This window comes from Cynocephalus volans, chromosome 9 (assembly GCF_027409185.1).
Source record: "Cynocephalus volans isolate mCynVol1 chromosome 9, mCynVol1.pri, whole genome shotgun sequence".
NCBI classification, from domain to species: Eukaryota; Metazoa; Chordata; class Mammalia; order Dermoptera; family Cynocephalidae; genus Cynocephalus; species Cynocephalus volans.
The window spans coordinates 88,670,019-88,697,205 of record NC_084468.1 but is presented as its reverse complement, the minus strand read 5'-3'; the positions used below and the strand labels follow the sequence as shown (position 1 = coordinate 88,697,205).

Here is a 27,187-nt window from a genome sequence, read left to right as displayed (position 1 = left end):
AGTAAGAGATCCCATCCCACATGCTTGTGGCTTACCCTTGCCTCTTGGCTTCACACACTGGGCAGCTTGCCGGTGGCATCCAGGCCCTAAGGCAGGGTTCACAGTATTTATGTGGTTGCAGTGAGACATGCCTTCAGACACCAACGCTTTTAGCAGTGAATTGTAATGTATGGAAAAATCCAAATCACTCTAAACAACATAATTACATTGGAAGTGGTAATTACAGGGGAATCCTGACTACTGAATGACAATGTCTCACAGAACTTATAAAATAGTCCGACGTCACAGTCTATCAGTTTGGTAACCTTTCAACACTGTCATGAGACCTGAGTAGAGCTATTTACTGCCCTGACTACCTTCCATTAGATAGTGAGGCAGAATTCTCACTCTTTCAACAAATATTTGGCCTTTCATTTCTATGCACTTAATGCTACTTCCTTAATTCTTATTTCTACAATAAGTTGCTCCTGTCTCCGTACTGTATTATGCAATATATCTGGCTAAACGTTTTCTTGGACAGTCATTACTACAACATTATATATGCTAAATTATATTTTTAAAATATTTGTGGATCAAAATTTGATAATACACTTGTGAAGAGATTGTAACACAGTGGTCAGAACTGCTGGCCTGGGAAACATTCACCTTTCTTAGTTGGCTACAGATGTAACAACCATTTGTATGAGGCAGAAGGGCCAATGGTACAGCCGTGTAAAAACCTTGCACCTCTTTAACATGAATTTCTTCCACTGACTTGCTTTTTTCTGAAAGAGAAATTACTCCCAGTGGTTGCTCTCATGCTTAACTCTTTTTTTTCTTACCTGACTCCTTTGTTTGTTGAATATGATGCAACCTAAATAAAGCTCTATATCTTGTTTCCATTAGTTTCTCCAAATAATATCCCTTTTTATAACCCTATGTCCACCATGGGTCATTATTTTTGGTAAACTTCACAATAGCTGCTTGCCAATTATTCATAACATTAGTATGTCTAAACTCATCCTTGCATTTGAAAGGGAGCAGAGTCTGCAGTATAACTAATTCAGTCCATAAACTGTGGAGGCAAGAATATGTTTCAGGGTACATTCTGCATATGATATTATGGTATCACCACAATGCAAGTCATTTTGCAACTACGGGAAAAAGACGGTAACTTCAAACACCCTTACGAGATCCATTTTATTCTTATTATATAGGTTTAGAATTAAGTTTTACCCTGTAATTTTTTTTTTACCTATTCACACAATCTATTATTTTGCTTCTTATCTACCTGTGAGAGGTTAGCTTATTCTATTAGAAAAGAATATCTCTGTGTTCTATCTCCTCCAGTACATGTAGATATTGTCCCAGAAGAATGGGTGGTCCCACAATATTTCTTCTTTTAGAAGTGTAAAAATGTTATTCACAAGGAAAAGAGACATGTCACTGAAGTAGGAAACAGACATTTAGTGGATGACATATAATACAGCAGCTGTAATTTCATCTTCAGTTTTACTCTTAGAAGCTGTTCAGGCTGTGTTGTCTGGTAATGATGGTGATAGCCGTCTCTGGCAAAATGGCAGCCCACATTTTCTGACATACCACAGATGATTAAAATATTTTCATATATAAATATTTAAGAAGATGGAATTACAACAAAACAACTAATGTAAAACTTAAAATAAAAAAAGTACCCTTAGAAAATTCCAAATTCTGACCTCACAGTGGAACAGAGAGCAATTTTATTAACACACAGACACATATACAGTCATATGCACACACATATAAAAACAGTTTCAATTCCATTTAATATATCTACTTGCCAAAGAGATAAGGAAGTCAGAGAGAATATGGAAAAAGTTGAATTCTGGGTTTACAGAGAGTGTGATCAGCTGAAAGTTTTTTGCTAATATTTCTGAAGGGAGGATCCACTGGCATTATGGATGGGCTCATTCTTCGTGGGGAGCGACTGTCCCCCACTCTACAAAACATTTAACATCCATCTGCTGACAGTTAGTAGAGCCCTTCAGCCATTAAAATAGGCCCCGCTACTTTCCCAAACACCTCCTAGGAGGTACCTGAGAACCACTATGAAGAATTAAACAAATAGGGTTTTCTCTTAAAAGAGCATTTTAATCAATTTTCATGTTATTTTCCCAGAACAATTTTAGTTCCTTACTTCTGAACTGTTATGGGTTTTTATTGCTTTGCATGTGGCTCTTTGTCTGCCCCTTTCTTTTTGTCTCCTGAGTCTCTGCATATCCCTGGCGTCGTCTCCAGCACTCCAACCCTCTCCTTCCATGTGACACTCAACACTTGGTTACAGCCCCAACAGCAAACTGTAACATGATATAATTAATCTAGAGTTCAGATTTTTGTTCTTTTCAGGCTTTCAACTCATGTGATGAAGCTCTTCCCCATTAGGGAGAGAAATCTGCTTTACTCAGCCGATCAATTAAAATGTTCATCTCATCCAAAAGCACTGCCACAGAAACACCCAGAATAATGTTGGACCAAATATCTAGGTACACTGTGGCCCAGTCATTTTGAGACATAAAATTAGCCATCACAATACTCTATCTACAGCAATAGAATAGTTCAAGAACAGAGAAAAGGATAGTGTTAGAAAGTTAAGCATATACCAATTACCTAATTTAATTTGGCCTACAAAAACCAGAATTTGGTGTTTTCTTTTTTTGTGTTCTTAGAGACACCCTAGTCCATCTGAACAGAACACAGGTGAAACTGAATTTGGACCCAGACTTCTATCTGGATTCAATCCTTTGTGATGTTCAGCAATAATTTTATACAGGAAGATAAGCTGTCCAAATTTTAGTGGGATAAGCTGTTAAAGAACACACTAAAAAAGGTTAAGTATACTTTTTTTAAGTATTTAGATAGAGTTTAGGGCATCTAGGCTAGAGCTACACTGCCTGGGTTCAAATCCCAGCTCTACTTCTTACCAACTGTATGACCTCAGGCAGTCACTAAACCACTCTGTGCTTCAGTTTCCTTATCTGTAAAATGGGGGAAATGGGACAGAATTGTTATCCTAAAGCAGTAAAAACAGATATTAGTACATAGCAAGTTCTGCATAACTTTTTGCTAATTTTATTATTTTAGACTCTTATACTAGTGTGTTCTTTTTCCCAAAGTACTTAACTACTGGCTGATCTTTCACTGGAGATTGGGTATAGGGGTAAAGTTTATGGTAGAATTTTGAAGAGGGACAGGTAATAAAGAACACTTGTTTCCTTATTTATATCTATCCCTGCATTCAAATGTGAGCTCATGAAAGCAGTGACTTGCATGTCTTACGTTAATGTAAATATAATAATACCCAACAGAGAATACATGCCCAACATTTGTGGAAAGAATTCATCCTTTTTTGCAACACATAAATGTGTGTACATATATATATATATTCACATACATATAGAGAGCATGCGTCTACTCTGAGACAGTCACTGTGCTGCTGATCATGGCAGAAACAATGGTGAACAAATATTCATATAATTTGCAGTTTTGTGATATTAAACTGATATCCACATGCATTAGTATGTAACTATAACCTTTGACATATTCTCATCAACTTTATAGTCTGATAAAGGAAAGAGATTCTACACTTAAACTTATTAACATATTAATTATACTAATTCATGATTAGAAGTATTAGGAAGATGCCATGAGAGAAGGGAAACTAATATTAAACAGTGGTTTTCTTTACATCAACATGTGATATTGAGCACGGTGTGACAAATGTACCATTCTTTTTATATCTAGGCTTCAATTAAATCTTATTTTTAATGAAAAAAAATTCACAGCATGTATCGCTTTCTGAAATTGCCTTGTTTGTTTGTTCATTTACTATCTCTCTATAACCAACTAAAATATAAGCACCAGGAAGGGCTACCAACACCAGCTGAATGTTGCTAAATGCAATCTCTGGCTATGTAGATGATGACAACTTAGATTTTTCTAGAAATTGAAGAACTCCGTTGACTTAATGAGTAGAAAACAGAATAAAATAAAACACAGTAAGCATATTCACACCTTGTCTGAGAGCATGTTAGAGTTCAATCTGTTTAAAGAGAACATTTAATGAATATTGTTTCCTACATTTATTTTAAAAGCCATATCCTAAGTGGGAAAGAAAAAAAATCTATAATATGGAAGATTCATATGTTATATAGGTATTTTTTTTTAATAAGAAAAGACTAGGTGTTAAAATAATTCACTCATAAAGTGATTGAAATATTAAAATATTTTCATGGAAAAGGTTAAAAATGATGATGATAGTACTAAAAACTTTGCTAAAGCTTTACAAACTCCAAAGGCCTTTTATGTAATATAATTTGAACTTTACAAGTATCTGTTACTTCATGAAGTAGATTCAGAGAGAAATATAAGTATAGTTATTTTCTTTTCTCCTTCCCTCTCTAACAATTCCTATCATATCAGATATAGAATGAGTGCTTGATAAATATCTGGGAATGGTTATGATAATCATATAATGATGAGGTTAACCTTCTATTCAGGGGCACTGTATGGACATAAGGTTGCAGTGTCAAGGAAAGAACCAATTAGAAGATCAGAGGTGAGGACATGACTCACTCAATGAATATTTATTATTAAATTTACATCACTCTGGCTCCTTTTGTCCTGATACAAAATCCATTTCTTTTATCTTCTGCTCTTATAGTCTGTGCTAAAATTGGAAAGAATTATTACAGAATTCACGAGGTGAGACCATAAATTTAATAGGTTCTTCTTATTTATGGGTAGCCATCAATTGGAGGCCATGTGATAGCTTCACAGTTCATTAACTCTCCAACTTGTGAGCCTCGGTTTGCCATAATATAAACTAAGAAGAAATTCCTCAGAGGGTAGTGGAGAGCATAAAATGAAGGGGTGTGAAGAAAGCTTCTAACCCAACTGAGCACATAATAGGCCCTCAACAAATTTTCAACTCCAAGCGTACCTGCTCCCACAGTGCTATTGTAATTGTGCTTTAGGCTTGTTTAGCAACGCGGTCCAATGCTGCAGTAATGAACCAGATTGCTTGGATAATTGGCATTCTCGCCTCCAAATGTAAGATTGATAGGTTCAATATAAGGCTATGCAGCTACCCGTTCTTGTAATAGAGAGTTCTTATTAAGGAAATGGATTAATTGGCTTACTGATGTTTTACTGAGAGCCTGATTTGAATAAGTAGACTGGGCAGTACTGAGAAAAGAAAATTAAACACTAATAAAGGGAGAAGTATGCTTGCTTAGGCTGAAATCTATGCCACAGGCTCAAATCAAGGATCTGAGTCAAAGATTTGTCAGTGTAAATGGATATTAATGTCTGCATGATAAAAATGCTCTGACTTTTTTTTTTTTTTTTCCTGACAACTAGTTCAGTTTCTCTCCAAGACACTCATACCAGTTGTAGGCTGGATGTTATCTCCTCCCCTAGAAGATTTTCATGAGTGATTCTGAACCATGTGTCAGGAAATATGTGTTTGAAATAGAACCAGCTTCACTCTTGTTTGCATAAACAGCTAATAAAACTGTATTTGGAACAAACTAAATTACAGTAAAATATGCATCACAATTATACCCAAAGTATCACAGAGCCTCATTAGAAAATTTTATCTTAATCACTTTCACCTCCCAATGAATCACTGTTCCATCTTTACAGTATTTGGAAAGAATTATTATTATGACTAATTTTTAAGGGAGAAATGTATAAATATGCACATGTGAATACATACACACACACATTGCTAAATCATGTCCTGTTTTTGTTGACATGCCAGTAGCAGTTGACACAGTTGATTAGCTCCTTATCTGTGAAAATCTTTTTTTTTTTTTTTTAACTTGGTTTTCAGGTCAATAGATTTCTTCATTCTCTTCCTACCTCAAAGGCTATTCATTCTTGGTCTTTTCTACAGGCAGCCCCCAGCACCTCAACTTCTAAACTTTGGAATATTTAGTAGGCATTTCAAATTTATTATGTGCAAAACCAAACTACTAATCTTTCTCAACAAACCATTTTTTCATATAGTCTTCCTCATGTCAATAGATGGCAATTAATTCCTTCCATTGTTTCTACCAACATCCTTGGAGATATCAGTAACTACTCACCTTCTTTTACACTTCACTGCCAAGGAATCAGTAAATTCTTTTGACTACTATAAAATACTGGCACATTTTAAATCTTATCACTTCTAACTGTCTTTGCTGCTGTCATCCTATTCTAAGCTACTATAATTTTATCATCTATCATCTGGATTATTGGAGTAGTCTCCAATCATGTCTCATCCCTCCTGCCCTTTACGTATACAGTCTGTTGTCAAGACAGCTGAGATCCTGTTCAGTTTAAATAAGAACATGTCATGCCCCTCCTCAGAATTCTCTAATGGCTTTCTCCCAAATCCCAAATCTTCACCATTGCCTACAAGGCCCTACAGATTCTGGCCTTAGTTACCTTTCTGACCCCATCTGTTACTATTCTCTTTCTCTCTCATTTACTCTGCTTCAGTGACATTGGCCAACTTGCTCTTTTTCAGACATGCACATCGCACCTCAGGGCCTTAGCACTTGCTGTACTGGTTTTTAAATTGGAATACTTTCCCCCAGATATCTGCATGGCTTTCTCCTTCATAGCTTTTGGGTTGACATCAAAAGATCTTTTTCTCAGTGAGTACTTTGCTGACTATTCACTTGAAAATTGCACACTGCCACCCCTCCTACCACACACCACTCTCCACAAGGTGGTCTTTCTATTTCTTCTTGGCCTTAAACACTAATGCCCATTGGACACATTGTACTTCTTATTTGTTTATAATTTTTTTTTCCCATTGTGGCATGAGTTTTGGTCTTTTATATTTCCAGTGTTTAGAACAATGTCTGGCACTAATAGGTATTCAATATACATTTGTTGAATCAATCAATAAGTTGATTTGATAAACTAAAATTAGAGAGACTACTGGTTTTCTGGCTCACATGAGAGTTGATTAACTTATTTAAAACAACCCCCAAATTTAGGCTTCATCTGGTGCCATCTATTTTCCTTTAATACTATATTTTTAGGGGTAAAATAGTTATAATCTGTACTTTTTCACATCCATATATAACACAAGGAAGGTGCTGCTGCATAAGGAGAGATAAAAAAGAAATCATATTGCTCAGGCTCAGAGATATGATATTTGATGAATATTCCTGTTTTGTTTCTTTGTTTTTAATATACAGGTCTGTATGTAATCAGAGAGAGGCCTTTATATAGATTTAAAATAGAAATGTACATAACCGATCTGCATTGGATTATATTAAGTAACTTCTATCCTCAAGCATCAAGAAAGAATGAAATTCAAAGTCAATTAATAGAAAAGAATTTCCAAGAACTATATTTTCCCAATGAAATTTAATTTATTTGCCTTTGCATACTTTTCTTCTGAAAGGATAACGCCATTGTATTTAATTCATGAGGTCCACTCTCTAAAGCAATGGTATCATTATGGATTGCTTTATCACCATTTGTGATTAATTTTGCACACTCTGAAATTGCATTTGCGTTTGACCAGTAGGCATGTAAGTGACAACTCTAGACTATTCTGTGCTACACAAGCTAATGGTTTGAAAGAAGTCAGAAAAAATAAAAGAACTCAAGTTTAAAAGGTTTCTGAGAAATTAAAATTCTAAAAATTATAAACACTTAAGGCTCCAAGAGGCTTTAAAGACCATTTAGTCACAATACACAGGATTGTGACCCTCGATAGGATACTGGAGACCGCCAGCATCTGAAGCAAATATATCAAAGATAATGAACTATCTGTTCAGAACAAGATACTGTTTCAACCTTAAAAAAAATATTGAATGATATATAAATGATCTCTACTGGAGAAGAACTGTAAGCACATGTATGTTATTTCCCTCTATTACTTTCTTGAATAGCCTTGTTACCTGTGGGTATTTAATTAAATTTAATTATAATGAGCATAAAAATCACCACCTGATAAGCCAACAGGTAATCAAAACCATATTGTTGATTGTCCTCATATACCATGGCTACATTCCCAGCAGCTATGGCATCTGGTACAAAGTAGACCAGAGAAGAGATATTATACATTTTTCTGAAATATACATTTGCGGCAGTTGTATTTGCCACCCCAGCTGTTTTCCATATACTGTGAGAGGAAGACCACAGGAATCAGGCTTAAACCGTAGACTGAGGGGCTTACCCTGGGTCTAAAGAATATTTTCCCCAAAGGGAAGATAAATAGATATTCAAATAAATATTGCAAGATAAATCTCATTTAGGAATAAAATTATGACATCTCCTCAAAAGGCTAATATTTTTCTCTGCCTGGGATAATGAAATAGAGTTTTTCAGGATTCAGCTATTGCTAGGACAAAGTACCCTCTAGGGTTTATCAAAAGAGTCATTATTCTTAAAGTAATGTTTTAAGAATAAATTATTTTTAAAATACTGATTATACAATTGAGGGAAATTATGAAGTACAGTAATATACAGACCTTGGAATAAGAAGGATAAAAAATATCAATATTATAGGAAAGGTGTATATTCCTTTTTTATGAGAAGATTGTATTTCTGATGTAAAAAAACCTGAATCATGGACATAATATATTGTGCCTATTCAAAAAGTTAGAATCATAGAACATGCTCTATATTTGCATTACAAAACGTTTGCTTTGTTCAACTTTAGAGCTAATTTCACTTGTGGTGATATAAATTTATAATGCAATAATCTAAATTGAAAAAAGCACTGAAGAGCTATTCAGACATTTCACACATTTTGCTTTTTCCCAGTGATGCTTGCTCCATCCCCCCACCCCCCTCGCCCGCATGATTGTGAAACAGAGTAAGGTTAGGCCTGTGAACCAAACTGACTCCATTTTCTCTGCAGAAGACACTATGTTACTTTTCCACTCCTCAGTCATGAGACCCCTCAGGGCAAATGATTACCCCTTGGGCTGCCCTGACAAAACAGACTGAGATAAGAGAGGAAACAGATATTTACTGAGTTGCAAAGCCCCTCACCAAGGCTTGTTTACTATAATTATAAAAGTTACAGATTAACCATAAGACCCCTTTAGGAATTCCCACCTGCGCACAAAGCATCAAGGTGACTGCTACAATGACCCTCCTGGGGTGACAATGATGAACACCACTGCCTACTGAGCACGAACCCATGACGCAACCAGGAAGAACAAAACAGACCACCTCCAGTGATGCTGGCCTGTACCCCTTAACTCCTTTCCCTATAAAAGACCCTGAATAGCTCCCCTCAGGGGGCTGGCCTTGCTGTTGCTACTCCCCTTATGCATAAGTCTATCTCCTCTTTTAATAAAGCGTTACTTGCTTTACTATTTGGGTACATTGTACATTTCTATGACTTTGGAATCCTAGAGCCTAATTTACTCACTGGCAGAAATTGGAATGCTTTGGGCACTGTAGAAGACTAGCTGCAAGAGGCAAGTGGCCACTGGGACTATTTTGCTCCCATGTCTCTGCTGCTGGTAGGTCTCTCCTGGTCTCTTTACCTTTCTCTGATTTTCTGAGCCCTCTTCTGTTTGGTTGGATTGTATCCACTTCTGTATAGGTGCACCGTGGAGGGCTCCTGGCTATGCTCTGTTTTTCTGATTTAAATCTAGTTGATACTTTACTTCCTTATGCTGAAAACAGTGGGGAGAACCGCTTTTATCAATTACAGTTAATGGAATAGGTTGTCCCCCCACCCCCCATTAGGACTAGGCTAAACTAGATCCCACTGCTCCTCTTTTCTCTTTGTTTGCTTGGTTGGACATTTAGTTGAGTACTGGTAATCTGAGTAAACCTTCTAATCCTTGCATCAACTTTTGGACCTTTCAGGCCATTTGTTTAAGGGGAGAGGGCAAGCCGAGCCTGACCTGTCGGTAGCAACTGTACTGCTGTGGGAACCAGCTGTATATTGCCCTGACCCTTGTTGCTTCTGTTTCCTCCTGTGTGGAGGCACAGCAGTGAATAAGAACCAAGGAAAATTTTTTAAGATTATATCCTGTGTGTATGTAAAGAGAGAGTATACAGACACTGTTAGCTATTCTAGGAACTTTATGAAAATATGAATCATTTATTACATAGCAACACATTGAGAAAACAGCAGCTGTTACATCTGTGAATAGTTCTTACTGAGAATTACAAAAGGAGTTTGTGCGTGACTGTTAAACCAAACTAACACCATTTCAAGGAGAAAGAGATTATTTTAAGCAATCTCACACACTGGGCTTAGTGGCCAGGGGAAATGTCTTTCCTAATGGTCATTTTACTGAGGTACAGCCTAAGGATGGATTTTCTAATTAATATCTTACATTTAATAAAATAAATTTGAAAAATCACTATTACAGTTTCTCCAGTTTGAATTCAGCTGTCTCATATTTCCTGCATTAAGCATATAACCCGTGTTAAAATGTGTAAAGAAATACTTAAAAATTGTTTTCTCAGAGTAACAGAGTAGGTAGAAATACCACAAACACGTGGACTTTTAAAAACCTACCATAAAGGTGCACATGAGTACTTTTGGGCTCTACAAACACATTTTGGTATATATTTTACTAAACGAATTCTTATTAAATGTTCAGGTTTTCCACAAATAAGGTACATCGTCCTTCCAAAGGATAACATGTATTCTATGAAAATATCAATAACAAGATTAGATATTCTGGCCCCAGAAGTCAGAGCTTACATGTGCTCTGCCTTTTTCCCACAACTGCACATTCCAGTCCTTGTACCCAGATGCATCCTTCATATTTTCCTATTAAACTCTTTTTATTTGAAATCTTATTTATGATTTAACTTCTGCTTCACACAAACTCCACTGATTTCAATTGTTCCAGTTATGACTTCCATTTCAGCAGTTTTAAAAGTTATGTAGGTGTTTTGGACATTTTTATGTTTATTTTAGCATCTGCTGGAACACTAGCTATCCCTTTATTTGTTGTGAACAAGTTCAGCACCAAGGAGACTTTCTTTTGCCGGAGGTACTTTGTTCATTCAGTACATTGCTACCAAGGGGCTTCAGCCTTAAGTAGTCACGATTTAGGGAGAGAGAGTATTGCACATTTTCTCCTTTTACAAAGAAATATTATTTTTCCATTGAATGCAAATCTGATTATATCTAGGAGTTGAGTCCATGTGCTTCTGCACAAGATCCCATAACTGTTTTTTTCCAGACAAGTCTTCTAACTCCCACCAGAGATGACTATATACTACTCCATTAGATATTGTTTCATCTAAATACAACATGCTAGGGCAAAACATAAATTTACTTCTTACATAACTGCTTTGAGGGAAAAAAAAGACATATTTTTTCCATGAAAACTCACTTTTTAAAAATCAAAATAATTAAACAAAAATATTTAAAATCACAATGTAAATAAATACATTTCCCAATTGAATTTAAGTCTTTTCATGCATGTGGAGACAGCCTTTTCTCCTCTTGGCTTCAATGCTTGCAAGTGTAGTTTGTTTCAGATACTGTAAGATTCTATGGAGTTACAGATATATTTTGTGTATTACCAGAATTGTAAATATGAAGATGAATGATGAAATATAATATGTTAAACATATTCAATTTTAAGGAAAATAGAGATATGCAGTAGTTTGAAAAATCATTAAATAGAAAATAATGGGCTTAGATGTGAAATCCAGCCCTGCCAGATAAGCATGTAACCCCAAGCAAGTAACATTGTCTTTAAAGTTTAATTTCTTGATAGGTAAAATGGAAGTAAAAAAATACCTAATTTAAACAGATTAGTATAATAATGTGAAAGGGCCTCGCCTGTCCGACATAAAAGGCTAGTTTGTCTTCTCTTTCACTTTTTTTATTTGATGTCAAATCTACATGGAGCAAAAGGAATGGGGTTAAACTGGATGAATTTTAAGATGCCTTTCAGGTGATATTCCTTTCAGGAACAAGGCCACCAATCTCAAGGATCTTCAATCTGTAGACTTAATACAAACAGCCAACTGATAGTTTCATAGTAAGTATCTACAATTAGGAAAAGTCAAAACAACTTCCATTCTGATCCTGGCTATTTTCATAGGTGTGTATTTTTGTATGAATGTTCCTTAGGACCTGCCTCAAGCCTATGGTATTTATAATTCCACTATTCAAAAATCATTCATTTAAATCATTCACAATAATTATGCTACTAGTCAGCAAATGAAATAAACAGTATCCTCATGCTCAGTAATTGGTTACTGGCTACTGAATTTATAAAATGGACAATAACAAATGTGAAATGAAACTGCTTACTTCTCTGATATTCACAGTAGATATTACCTTTTTCCTTCCATTGCCATTTGCAATAAAGTTGCAAGCAAAAACTTTATCAAGTGAACCTTGCCATGTATTTGTTTTTTTTAATTTTATTTTGTCGATATACATTGTGGCTGATTATTGCTCCCCATCACCAAAACCTCCCTCCCTTTTCCCTCCCCCCCCCAACAATGTCCTTTCTGTTTGCTTGTTGTATCAACTTCAAGTAATTGTGGTTGTTATATCTTCTTCCCCCTCCCCCGTTTTTTTTTTTTTTTGTGTGTGTGTGTGTCTGTGTGTGTGTGTGTGTGTGTGTGTGTGTGTGTGTGTGTGTGTGTGTGTGTGTGTGAATTTGAACCTTGCCATGTAAATGCCTAATGTTGCTAGGACAGATATTTTACAAATTAGAAAAGTGGCCAACATAGAGATTCTATGCCTAAGAAAATGAATTGTAATAAGAAAAATATAAAAATAAAATCACAAAATAGTGTTAGATATTTGGATAAATGGTGGGTAAATGTGGTATATGATATTTTAATGTATTGGCCTGAATCTAGTTATTAAAGGATATGAGAAATAGTTGTTTGTGGATGATTTGGAAAGAGTCTCAAGAAGATTAAGTGTGGGTATTGAAATTAAAATACTGGAATGTTTGCCAAGATCAAAACCAATTGTACTGTAATAATGAACAATTTTAAATGTCTCCTTCACTAATGGTAAGTTCCTGGAAACAACCAGATTTTTTTTTTTTGGCTTAATGTTTCTTCATTCTGAATTTTACTTTTCCATATTCACTTCTCTTAATGAACTATAGGAAAGTAATTTTATTTATGATTTTGGATGAACTTATTCAAATGAGATTTTTACAAATTTTCCTTAGGAGAAGAGTCTTTAATATTGTTATTAATCAATAAACATTTACTATCTACAATCTGGGGTTTATTATTTTAGCACCCCCTAGGTGCTATGGGGAATATGAAATAAATGGAATGTGGTACTTGCCTACAGAAACTGAGAAATTGACAAAATCAGCACTGATTGATTGATTGATTAATTCTTCAATACATGTGTAGTGAACCTATAGCACAATGCTACTTCAAAATGTTTGTGGAAAAATAAAATTAAAAGATAATATGAATCTTTCCATGAACTTTTTGAAAACCCCTTGTACATGAAAAACAAGTACATTACCTGGCAAATAATAAGTTCTCAATAAAAGCTGCTATTATGTATTGTTCTTCTGTTACTCAGTCTCGGAGGACCCCTTCCTTTTCTTTTGTGGGATGCCTTACCATTTAAAGTAAATACTGGTGAAAGATTTTTTATTTGGGGTTTTGTTTTTGTTTTTTTTCATGTCTGTCTATCCAATAGGTTATGAATTTCTATGACTGCAAGGACAGTTTTATCTCATTTACCACAGTATCCCTAGTACCAAAACAGTTTTTGGCAAAGGCTCGTGTGGGATTGTTTGATACCACAAATACAGAAGACCTGTTAGGAGGCCTTTTCAGGGCAGCAGACTAAAATAGAGACAATGAAGTCACAAACCAAGGGAGCCACAAAAAGAATGAAAAAGAGGGAAAAGATGTGAAGGATTATATGAAAGTAGAACTATCAAGATATGGTGATCAGATTGATGGTCGGGATGGGGGTTCTGTGAGGGAGAGTGAGGCTATGAGAATGGGATCAGAGTTTAATCGGATGTGATGTTTTTAGCTGGGTGACTTTGGGCAAGTTACTCTATCTCTATAAGTTTATTTTCTCATCTGAAAAATGGGAAACAGTATACTCATATGCATGTTTGGAAGCTTAAATGAGATAATGGAATTTGAGTATTTTGAATAGGATTTGCTACATAGTTAGTTTCCATAAACGGCCTTTGTGTCTATCATTATTAGAAGTTGAAAATGATGCTCAAGTTTTAGGCCAAGTCAATAAGCAGATAATTTCACCATTAATGGGGATAGGGACAAAGTGTCATTTGGTTGTGTTGAGGGCTGCATGTCTGTAACGTATTCATGTGGACACATTTAGCTTGCAAATTGAAACTGGAGCTTTAAGTCAGGGGAAAAGTCCAGGTAAAAGACAATGACTAAAATATCAATCACAAGAGAAGTCTGTGTAGAAAGAAACTTTGCTGATGGGGTAAGAGAAGGGAGTCACAACAAGTCAGTGGAGATTCAGGAAGAAGGCAGGGTGAGGAAAGTAAAGCCAGAGCTTACTCAAAGGAAGTCTGAGAGGAATCCCCTGGGTATGATATTTGGTAGATTATTCATGGCCTGTGATAGAGCAGCTTTAGTAGTGGGCTTAAGGCAAAGCATTGATGTGCTTGTAGAGCTAGGGCTGCATCTGTAGCTCACAGACCCCTCAAGCTCGTGGTCCAGACTGAGTCAGAAACCCTTCACATGCAGGTCTATGAGCTAGGTAACAGGAAAAAAGGTCCTTGGAGCCTTGGCTGAAGAAAGAGTAGTCTTTATTTCTGCACACACACATCTAGGAGCTAGGCAGTCCAAAGAGAAACTCAGAAACTCAACCGCTACCAGCAAAGTCCAAAGAAAAACTGAGCAGCAGCTAGCAAAGTAAACATGCTCTTTTTCTTAGACTCAAGCTCTGCTGGCCAGCAGTTCAAGGCTGCTGCTCCACACAACTCTCTTTCTGCCACAAATCTTGATCAGCACTGGATTCGTCATCTTCCCTGGTATGAGAAGCAGTGACTGGCCACTCCTGCTTCTCACACCAGGGAGGATGACAAACCCAGGGGTGAGTTGGGGGAGACCACGTGTCTCCAGGTACAACCTGTTGTGCATCAGCAAGTGAAATGTGAACAGCCTATGGGACCAGGTGGACAACCAGTGGGCAATCCACAGGTGACCTAATTTACCACCTATGTCCTGTATACCCACGTTGAATTAGTTGACTTGGGGAGACAGTTTTGGCAGAAACAGGGGGAACCCCTGGCTGCTTGGCTGTTGCAGTTATGGGACCTAGTCATGGATAGTGTGATGTGCTCTGGTGAGGAGATGGAGAAGTTGGCCTCCATTACCATACACCCATCCCTGAGGCAGCAGCTGCAGAATAGCCGTAGATGTGCACAAGGGCAAGGTAATCACTCCTTAATGGAAAGGGTGAATGCAGCTGCCCGAACTGTGTGGGGAAATGCTGGAAAACTGCCCAAGATTGTGAGTAAATGGCAAACATATGCTGAGTTGGTCCAAATCATTTGAGAGCTGGGGATATGGCTGTCCATGTTTAATGTGAACACCCATGGCCTGAACGATGAAAATTTTACAGGCAGCATGAGAGACATAGTGCTACAAAATGCCCTGTCAATGTCTTTTGGGTCACTGATGACCATACTGGCCCCATACATTGGTCACCCTATACATGGTTGTGAGGTAACAACCATGACAGCCAGCTTGGGTGAAGTAGAGGATAGAAGACAAGTAAAAGGGGTCTGAAAGGTGGCTAAGACCAAACCCCCAAGGAATGCTTGGGATTTTATCCAGAAAGGACCAAGCAAGACTAGCCATAAGCAGATGTGGCTTGACTTGCTTGCAGCAGGGGTTGATAGGAAGAAAACTGACCAGCAGCCAAATGCAGTCCTGTTAGCCTCATGGCAGCAATTGCTCCCTGAACAGCGTTTCACCAAATGTCTGGAAACAGCAAAGTATGCTCAGCAGATTTAAGAGACTTTTTGGTTGCTACTGAGGAGGTGGATGAACTGTTCCATTTTGATTAGGGAGCAGGCCAACGTGCTCATGTTTTGGGGGCAGGTGAGGACCAGAGGCCTCATGTTGAATTGGCAATATATTGGTCAAGGACAAATGTACAGCATGTTTTGGCATTGGTGGATACAGGTGCAGAATGTAGCCTGATATATGGCAATCCAGATAAGTTTCCAGGGGCCACAGTTCATATAGATGGCTGTGGAGAACATACTACTGAGGTCAAAGCTGTGTCATTGCCATTGGGCATAGGAAGATTACCTCCTCATGTATATTCTGTATATATATCTCCAGTAGCTAAATACATCGTGGGTATGGATGTACTTTATGGTTTGCACCTGCAAATGACAGTTGGAGAGTTTCAGCTGTGAATACGAACAGTAAAGCCTGTGTTATGAGGACATGCTAAACATGACCCACAGATGTTACCCTACCCACGGATGTATAGTTAATGTAAAGCAGTATCGCCTACCAGGAGGACATGCAGAGATAAGTGCCACTATATTGGAGTTAGAGAAAGTTGGCATTATTCGTCCGGCTCAGAGCCCATTTAATTTTCCAGTATGGCCAGTGAAGAAACCTGATGATTCCTAGAGAATGACTGTAGATTATTGAGAACTGAACAAACTAGTGCCTCCTTTGCATACAGCTGTGCCTTCACTTCACAACTTGATGGATCAGCTGATGACTCAGCTGGGAACTTATCACTATGTATTGGACCTTGCAAATGCTTTTTTCTCCATTCCAATCTCAACTGATAGCCAAGATCAGTTCACCTTCACCTGGAAAGGAAGACAGCAGACCTTTCAAGTATTGCCCCAGGGTTATCTGCATAGCTCAACCATCTGTCATGGTTTGGTGGCTGGACACCTAGCCAAGTGGACTAGGCCCAGCACAGTTACAATTTCACTACATTGATGACATGTTACTAACCTCTGATTCTCTTGTAGATTTAACCCAGGCAGCTCCAACACTGCTAAGTCATTTGGAACAATGTGGGTGGGCTGTGAACACAGCCAAAGTGTAAGGACCTGGGCTGTCAGTCAAATTCCTGGGAGTGGTCTGGTTGGGTAAGACGAGAGTCATCCCAGAAGCTATTATACATAAGATACAGGCATACCCTTCACGCACAACTGTAGCTCAGCTACAGACATATTTGGGACTTTGGGGGTATTGGAGAGATTTTGTACCCCATATGGCCCAATTGGCATGCCCACTATATGCATTAACAAAGAAAGAAGCCCTCTAGGATTGGACTGAGGAAGTAGAACAAGCTTATTGGGCTACAAAAAGGGCAATACAGCAAGCACAAGCTTTACAAGTGGCTGATCCCACTAAGCCTTTTGAGTTAGATGTACATATAACCCAGGAGGGGTTAGGGTGGGGTTTGTGGCAGAGACAGGACCAATTCCGAACACCTGTAGGATTCTGGTCTCAGCTCTGGAAGGGCACTGAAGTATGCTATTCTCTAATAGAAAAACAGCTAGCAGCTGTGTATTCTGCCTTGATGGTCACTGAAGCTATCACAGGAACTGCCAAAGTCCTAGAAAGGACAACACGCCCCATAACAGGTTGGCTGTGAACATGGACGACCAACCCTAAAATGGGTGTAGCTCAGACTCCCACTCTGTCTAAATGGGGAGGATATATAGAACAAAGGAGCACTGTGTCAATGAGTCCACTGTCCAAAGAGTTGCAAACTGTGGTAGTCTCAGTAGAGGTCATGGAGGAAACTTTGACACAACCGTTACCCATGGAGGTGGAGGCTATACCTTTCCATGAAGGACAGGGACCTATCACAGAGCAAGCTTGTTATACAGATGGCTCTAGCATGGGACCTTCAGCATCGTGGACAGCTGTTGCTGTCTAGCCCTTAACAGATACCATGTGGTATGAAAATGGCAGATGCAAAGCAGTCAATAGGCTGAATTGAGAGCAGAATGGATGGTGATGAAAAATAAGCCTGGGCCATTAACCATCTGTACTGACAGCTGGGCTGTGTACAAAGGTTTAACCCTTTGGATTTCTACTTGGAAGTATCGAGGGTGGATGGTAGGCCACCGACCCCTGTGGGGACAAGCCATGTGGCAAGCTATCACAGGAACATGTGGCAAAATATCACAGGGATTTGGGGCATGAGAAAGAAGTAACTCTTTTCCACATCACAGGACACTTCCCCTTAGCCAGTCCAGGAAATGATGAAGCTGATGCCTTGGCTAAGGTAAGATGGCTAGAGAGAGCTCACATCTAAAAAAAGAGAGCATGTTTACTTTGCTGGCAGCTGCTCACTTTTTCTTTGGACTTTGCCAGTAGCTGTTGAGTTTCTGAGTTTCTCTTTGGACTGCCTAGCTCCAAGACATGTGTGTGCAGAAATAAAGACTACTCTTTCTTCAACCAAGGCTCCAAGGACCTTTATTCCTGTTACCTAGCTCGTAGACCTGTGTGTGAAGGGTTTGTGACCCAGTCTGGAAAATAGGCTTGAGGGGTCTGTGAGCTACAGACCCAGCCCTAGCTCTACAATGCTTTAAACAATAAAAATAAATGTGAAACATATATATGAATATATGCTTTAAACGTGTTTGTTCCGAGGAAAGTCAGTCTAATAAAGAGAGATTAATGATGCAAAAGAAAGAGGGTATAATTGATATTGAGGTCTAAGCTTGGTATGACTAACAATAAATCAAAAGAAAAGAAGGTAAATTTAATATTTCTCGAGGTTCTTCTGTATATTGAACGCATTCCCATTTATTTCACCAACTACTGAGAACACCCTGCAAGGAATTATTATTTCTCAAGGTTACAAACTTAGGTTAGGTTTGAAATCCAGACCTGACTGAGTCTCAAGGCTCTATGAGTAGAGGAAAATGGAAACTTTGATAAAAAGAAGGGAGTTAAAGGAGTATACATAGGGCATTTACAGCTGCAGAACTAGGGCATCAAAACTGGATGTGAGGACTTCGGGAAGAGGAAAAAGTCTGTAATAGCCACTATGGTGAACATAATGGGATTTTAGAAAGAGATTGCTAAGTAGCTCCAAAAGCATAACTGAGACATGAATTTGTAATGCATGCAGTCAAGTGCAGTTATGTGACTTGTTCCAGTTTCTTCAGTTCCAACAGAACATGAATATTGAAGAAAGGCCAGAATTCTAGAATTCATTGTAGTCTGGCCTATTAAAAACATATGCTGAAGATAGCAGTTGGGCTATTTGTCTATGAATCCCCTAAAACTAAACTTTAAAAAAAGTCTAAATGTACAGAGAATATGACCAATTGTTTTATCTACAATATGGAACCTATTTAAGCATACTGTTGGTTAAGTGAGATCAAGCAAGTCCTCAAAATTGACCCTTGCCTTCTGCTCCATCAGTGAAGTAAGTAAATGCTGAGCACGTCCCGGGCACCTGCCAGTGGGAGGAGAGGGCAGCCCATTACCCATTGTGAACTTCTAGACTTATAAGAAAGAAAAACTACACAGGCAAAGCAGGGTATGGTGTTAGTTAAACTGAATTATATCATGGTAAGATATTTTAAATTAAATGGAATGATCTACTTGCGAATAAAACAGCATATAAAGTACTGAGTGAGCAATGCTAAGAATGAGAGAAATAAAGGGCCAAATAAAGAGTGAATGTTCACTGGTCTGAATCCAAAGCCTAACTTCTGAGGAGTTGGTTCTCTATACTCTCTCAGTCAAACAGTGCTTTATATTAGGGATTCTCTAAGTGCTTCAACACCTGGCTTTCCACACCCTTCCTTCCACATCCTTGACCATTTGAAAAAGACCAGGGTCTGTCAGTCAGACACTAGAGGGCAACAAAATCAATCTCTCTCTCTCTCTCTCTCTCTCTCTCTCTCTCCCCCTCACACACACACACACCCCCACCCCCACACCCACATACATGAACACACATACTTGAGCCCACTGCCCACAGGGGCACAGAGCAGTGCAGGGGTAGGCCAGCGAGAGCGTAATGTCACAGGAATCTCATCACAGATGCAAGCAATGGGAAGATTCCCAGTCAGGAGTCCTCTTGAAAAGCCAGCTAGAGAAAGTGCGTGGAAAGCTGATTTTCCTATTTCTGAAATTTTCTTAAAGAATCTTTATAATTAAGATCTTGTTAATTTTTACACCAGACTACATGAGTGAACACCGTGGTGAAAGAAAAAAAATATTTTCTGGATATTGTTCTTAAGATAAGTGAACACCTGTTGGTTTTCCAATTCCATAGCTAGCCAAGAGAGGTGGATATAATTTCCTCATGTACTTATACACTGATAAGTAATCATTTTTTCAAGGGCTTTAAGTTGATGGTTATGAATGGGTGACATAGTTGAGATAACGCAAGGTAATATTACTTACATTATTTTGCTTAAAACACTTACTAATATTTGTTGTATACTTTATCTTAAATCTCAAAGTACGCTTAATCTGAGGCCAAATTCTAGTTTGTTTTAAACTTTTCATGTATTTTTTATTTAAAAGATAAATTATTAAAGCATTGAATTGATTGTCAAATACTGTTATTTGCTATCTGAAATGGTCTGGGCTTTCCTCAAGAATTCTGTTAAGCAAATTGGGGTTCATACCCAGTTGTGGGTTTGAATACCAAATCTTTTGCCCTTTGTTCATCCACTTTTCATGTTAATTTTCAAAGGAGACATTGTCAAAAACTGAAAACTAAGTACATATTTGAGAGATTTTATAGATTCCAGTAATAGTACTAAAAACATGCAAGAAATATAGGTGTTAATTAGATAAGTTAATCAAAATAAGGAAGCTACTCATTTAAAATGAAGAGGCTCTGTTTATAGGTTGTTTATAAATTATTACCTCTCAAAGGAAAAATGTCATGAAGAAATGTAAGAAATGTGATTTGAGACATCCTTTTCCCCCTCTTCCTCCTCTTTCACATAGCTAAGTAAGCATACAAAGATATAGTAGATGATATGGTGCCACTTGGTTTATAAATGCTTGCTAATGCTTTTGGTTTTTTTCTGTATTTTTCTAAAATCATAACTGGTATTTTTCTTTTACCCATTTTATTTGGTGATGAGCCAACTCACTGTACTCCCTATGAGATCTTAAAATGAACAATGTTTTATTGATGGGGATTAGGAAAAATTGAACAAATCGATTAATCAGTTGGAGGTAAAATATGTTTGAATTTAAAAATAGATATTTCTTCAGTACAGAAGTATGGTCCATTGGTGAACCATAAACCTCAAACTTCAAAGATATCTGCTCCTTTCGACTCTTCTGAAACAATTCATAGAAAATATAAATGCACATGTGAAAGTCTTAGATTTATCAGAATGTGATTATAACTCCAAAGCTATATAAATATGAGGATACTACAAAAAGTTTGTAGGAAAATAGAATTGAAAGGTAATATGATTCTATCCATGAACGTTTTGAAGTACTCTCATGTTATTTATTAAAGAAGCAATAAAATATGTTAACAGCATAATGAGATTCCATAGTTTTTCTCTATCAGGTTTAGATATACTCTTAAAAGGACATGCTGTCATAACTTAGAATAGATAGTGTTGACATGTGGTCAACTGGCATACCCTTACTGAGAAGATATGACTTCTAGATTTATTTAAAATATAATTGAAAATTAGAATAATTTATGTGATTAGTAAATCAACAGGAAACACTTTTCCATGTGTGTCACAACCCAATACATATGTTTCCATTTCCTTAACCACACATTTGCCCAAAGGCCATTGGTAGCTTGCAAAATAATTGCACCTGAAATTATTCATAGCCATTAAAATGCATTTATACATCTGTTGTCCCTTGCCACAGCTACAGTCACTTCCTTACTGACAGGAGAACATTCACAAAATAGTTGATCTCTCCATTAATGGTAATGTCTACTACAACATTCTGGCAAAATGCAACAGCTCACAAAGAGACAAATATATACATTCACTTAATAAATTTCATAGAATATTATCAAGTATATCTGCAAAATTAGAATGCAGCCACTACCAAAGAGTGAAGAGTCACCTAGAGGTGATGACAGCAATCAACTTGGATCAGTGTTGTTACCGCAGAGGTATAAATATCCAGAGAATGTAAGAAAAAAAATATTTCCACGTCCATCAACCTTCACCTCCTACCTCCCACTTACTTTCATATTGACTGTCTTCACTATCCAGTATTGTGCTCTTAATGGAGCACGTGCAGTTTACTTGGGGCTACATGTATCCAAAGCTGAGTTTTCCCTGGAGAGCAAAAAGTGGAAGCATCACTCTTTGAAAGTCAGAGTTTAATCTTACAAAGGAACCCAAGATGCTGAGACTTCTAGTGAAGATTTTAACCTAAGTCCACCAGTGGCTAAAAGTTAGAGAAAAGGGTTGCAGAAAGTTGGAGACAGGCACCCAGGCAGTACTGAATAACAGTATTTTGGAAAAATATCTGGACTAAATTGACACATTGACTTACTTGAGATAGATGCCACGTTGCTCTGGTCAGTGACTACGTAACAGTGGATGACTATTAAGATGCCTGCACTCAGATAAACTAGAAGGACCGGTTATACAATAGCACGTATGAGAATCACTATCTAAAATTTTTCCAGGAATGAAAGTAATGCTTATTCTTGATTTAAAGGACATGGACTAAAAATTAGTAGTTTATTAGCTTTATTACAAAACCTTATGCTCTGAATTATTTTAAATACAGGAAAAAGATATCCTTTTTAAAAAAACTGATTCTACAGAAATACAAAGAATCATTAGAGACTATTATGAACTATATGCCAACAAGTTTGAAAATCTAGAGGAAATGGAAACATTTCTGGATACATACAATCTACCAAGACTGAACTAAGAAGAAATAGAGAGTCTGAACAGACCAATAATGAATAACGAGACTCAATCGGTAATCAGCAGTCTCCCAACGAAGAAAAACCCAGGACTGGATGGCTTTACTGTTGAATTCTACCAAACTTTTAGAGAAGATTTAGTACCAATCCTTCTCAAACTATTTCAAAAAATCAAAGCAGAGGGTACTCTCCCAAACTCATTTCATGAGGTCAGCATCTCCCTGATACTAAAACCAGACCAAGACACAACAAAAAAAGAAAACTACATACCAATATCCTTGACGAACTTAGATGCAAAAATTCTCAAGGAAATACTAACAAACAGAATCCAACAGCACATCAGAAAGATTATACACCATCATCAAGGGGAATCAACCCAGGAATGCAAGGATCATTCAACATGCACAAATCAATAAATGTGTTACAACACATCAACAAAAAGAAGGACAAAAACCATGTGATCATTTCAACAGATGCAGAAAAAGCTTTTGATAAAATTCAGTATCCCATCATGATAAACACTCTCAACAATATAAGTATGGAAGGAAAATATCTCAACACAATAAAAGCCATATATGCCAAAGCCACAGCTAACACCATCCTGAGTGAAAGCTGAAAGCTTTTACTCTAAAAACAAGAACACAACAAGGATGCCCACTCTCATTACTCCTATTTAAAATAGTATCAGAAGTTCTAGCCAGATCAATTAGGCAAGAGAAAGAAATAAAGAGGACTGGAAAAGAGGAAGTCAAATTGTCCCTGTTTGCAGATGACATAATCTGCAAACAGGGACAATTAGAAAATATAGAAAAACCTAAAGACTCCACCAAAAAACCTGTTAGAACTGATAGACAAAGTCAGTAAAGTTGCAGGATATAGAATTAATATAGAAAAATCAGTATTGTTTCTATACACCAACAGTGAACTAGCAAAAAAAGAAATCAAGAAAGTGATCCCATTTAAAACAGCAACCAAAAAAAATAAAATACCTAGGAATAAATCTAACCAAGGAGGTGAAAGATGTCTATAAGGAAAACTACAAAATATTGCTGAAAGAAATTAAAGAGGACACAAAAAAATGGAAAGATATTCCATGCTCATGGATTGGTAGAATTAATGTTGTGAAAATGTTTATACTACCCAAAGCAATCTATTTTAATTCCAGATGGTGGAAGACATTCATGCTATTCTGATAACCATTTTGCTTTCTCTTAAGAATGAAAAAAAGTTTTACTGGTTGTCACTTTGCTCTCTGGAAATCACAAACACAATGATTTTTTAGAAGCTCAATATTACATTGACTTAATTTGATAATCAGAATAAATGCTAAAACATACAGAAGCTACTTAGAGCACTCCAATGTTCTATATTAACTATTCATTGGCAATAAAATTATTTCTGTTCTGAGAATCCAAAGGCAAATATTGACATGTTCACCAGCATAATCATTTTTCTACTATATTTTGCTAAGAGTTATCATAAGTATAATTATCTTTCTGGAGCAAAATGTGCACACCTTTGTTACAAACAGAAAATAATTGCTTCTTAAAATTGGTTATGGAAGCACAAAGTGTGCTTCACGTACTAAAATGGCATCCCTTCCTTCTAAAATCTTCCTCTGGTTGCATTCTTACAGAACTAACAACCTTCAAAGAGTGTTCTGAGCTTCAACCTATATAACAAGAAATTGAGACTTAAGAGAGAGAAAAGGAATCACACAAGGGAAATAAACTTAAGCTACGTAAGTTAACTTTTTATTGGGTAAACTTTTTGAATAGTTATCAAAATATATTCTTTTAATCTATTAATTATTGATCTGTTTAAAGGATAAAGGTAATAGGTTCTCATTTCCTTCTCACCATTTCTTTTCCAATATCAAAAAGGCTATATAGAAGCCAGAAAAAAAGGATTTTTTTTCTTCAAAGGGATGTTTAGGATTGAGAGTATGAAGTCAGAGTTGGTTTACGACACTACTGAACCAAACCAAGGTGACTGATCTTGCAAAATGCTTTTTAAGAAAATGAACAGCTCAGAACCAACAGACACTACAAATTACTGTTTTCAAAAAAGCCATGTATGTGTATTGCACACGCACAAATTTTATCAGAAGAGTTTTAGAGATATGATTAAAAAAAAAAACTTACTGAAAAGTCTTCAAAGATTTTTTTGAGTTCTTTATGACCATGCCTTTCAGCAATATGTGCTGGGTCTGAACCCTCCATATTTTTCATCTGAGATGCCCAAGTTGCTCCTGAACATTGAAGCAAATGAATAGCCAGTTTCTTTAAGCCAAATTTTGCTGTACAGTGGAGAAGAGTCGGAAGTTCTTTGAAATGAGCATCTGTAAGCATAAGAAGTAGTAGGATTTAACATGTTTTTGTTATATCTGCAATCCCATATAAAGTCAAACACAATCTACTCCTAAAAGTAATTCCCAGAAAGCACAGCAGACTTTTAGTGTAAGCAAGTGCATATAAGAAGCCTGTGGTTTTTAGCAATGTAGAGTCTTTCCTTTCTACTTCTCATCTTAAAATAAATATAAATTATTATTCTTACTAGCATTAATGTCCTACTCTTACTCACGGCTAAATTTAATTTAGAAAGCCACATTAGCTTTTTAATTGTAAAACAAAACATAGCTAAAACATTATGTTGTAATAACTCCTTTGAATGTACTTTTACATCAGCCAAACACTAAATAACAAAATTCTATAAGATCATCTATAAAACCATTTTGTATTTTCTACTGCCATGCCTAGTTTGTTTCCTTCTGAAGTTGAAATGAACATGAAATTCCTTGAGGGATTATATTAGATTTTTATATTTTTTTTTTTCAAAAACTAACTGCAACAGACAATACAGGTAAGCACTTTTATAAGCAATTTCAGTACAGAAATTTTCATCAGGATTTTACAACTTTCACATCAGTGTTTTAGAGTTTGATTTTTAAAAATTAATTAATTTTAATTGACTCATGATAATTGTACATATTGACAGTATACAGTGTGATGTAGACAGTGTGTAATAATCAAATTAGGGTATAGATTTTGAATTTCATAATTATTAACTATCAATTTGAAGATGTATTAATTATGCATAACTATAAATGAGTGTAAACTGTTGTCCAGTGACAAACAAAACAAAGCACAAACTGATGAGTGATAGTTTGTCATATAAATTACATACCAGCTTAACAGCTGTGGCATTATTAGAGGCTAGAATGTGAAGACTTATAGCAATGGAAACAAAGTCATCAAACAAAAGTCAATTCTCTTCCAGAAAACTTCTAAAGCAATGGAAAACAGCCATCTCATAACATTTTTGAAAAGTTTGAATCCACATTAATAGTCTTAGTTCATACACTATTTAGTTATTTTCTTAAACTTAGCAGTATTTACTTTAGAAACAATTTATAATCTTACTCATTAGATTAAAATAATAGATTTCTTAAGAAGATGCAAGAACCTTTCGAATGTGCTTAATTTGCAATGTGTATCTGCTGATTTCATGGCAAGTTTCATTTAATTAATCCAGATTCATTGCATCTGTTTTTGTTATCAAGCTGTAAATAGAAAGTGAAATAAGTCAGGCACAGAAAGATAAATACCGCATGTTCTCACTCATATGTGGGAGCTAAAAAAATAATAACGTGTTGAACTTTTAGAAGTAGAGAAAACAGAAGCTGTGAAGGGGAGGGGGGATAGTGAGGGGCTGGTTAATGGATGCAGAATTACAGCTAGACAGGAAAATTAAGTAGTGCTAGGCATCTATAATTAACAAAAATTTACAGTATGTTCTCAAATGACTGGAAGACAGGAGCTTAAATGTTTTCATCACAAAGAAACAATATATTTTGCAATCATGAATTTGCTAACTGCTGTGATTCGATACTACACATTATATATATATATTTAAATATATGTACTCTACCCCATAAATATGTACAATCAATACATTTCAATTAAAAAATAAATTTTAAAAAAATTTAAAGATGTAAATAGAGAAGCCATAATTCACAATAAGGTGTGGCAAACTTGCTTTTGATTTTTTTCTGTACAAAATAAATTTTCAGTTTTCAGTTGTTTCAACCAATGTCTATCAAATGGTAATTTCAGGAGAACTATAAAATGTCTGAGGTGAATTTTTCAAGGAAAGTCCAATGTCACTCATCTTACAAATAAAAAACAGATGAGTTGGCACATAGCCACGAAATTGAGTTGCATACTTGTCTGTGCAGAACTGTTTCTAAACTGTTCAAGATAATCCCTATAAAAGATGGCCAATAATTAGACTGAAGTAATCAAACCAAAGCTTTCAAAAGATTAACCTAGCTCACCAGAA

At 36.5% G+C, this 27,187-nt stretch overlaps 1 protein-coding gene across 1 annotated transcript in view; it reads right to left on the bottom strand.

The window, feature by feature from the left end:
• BANK1 (B cell scaffold protein with ankyrin repeats 1) overlaps positions 1-27,187 on the bottom strand; it is a 271,822-nt gene that overhangs the window by 141,835 nt on the left and 102,800 nt on the right. The window contains exon 6 of the mRNA XM_063108726.1: positions 24,991-25,187. Within this exon, the coding sequence (XP_062964796.1) occupies positions 24,991-25,187 (197 nt within the window). The remainder of the gene's footprint in view (positions 1-24,990; positions 25,188-27,187) is intronic.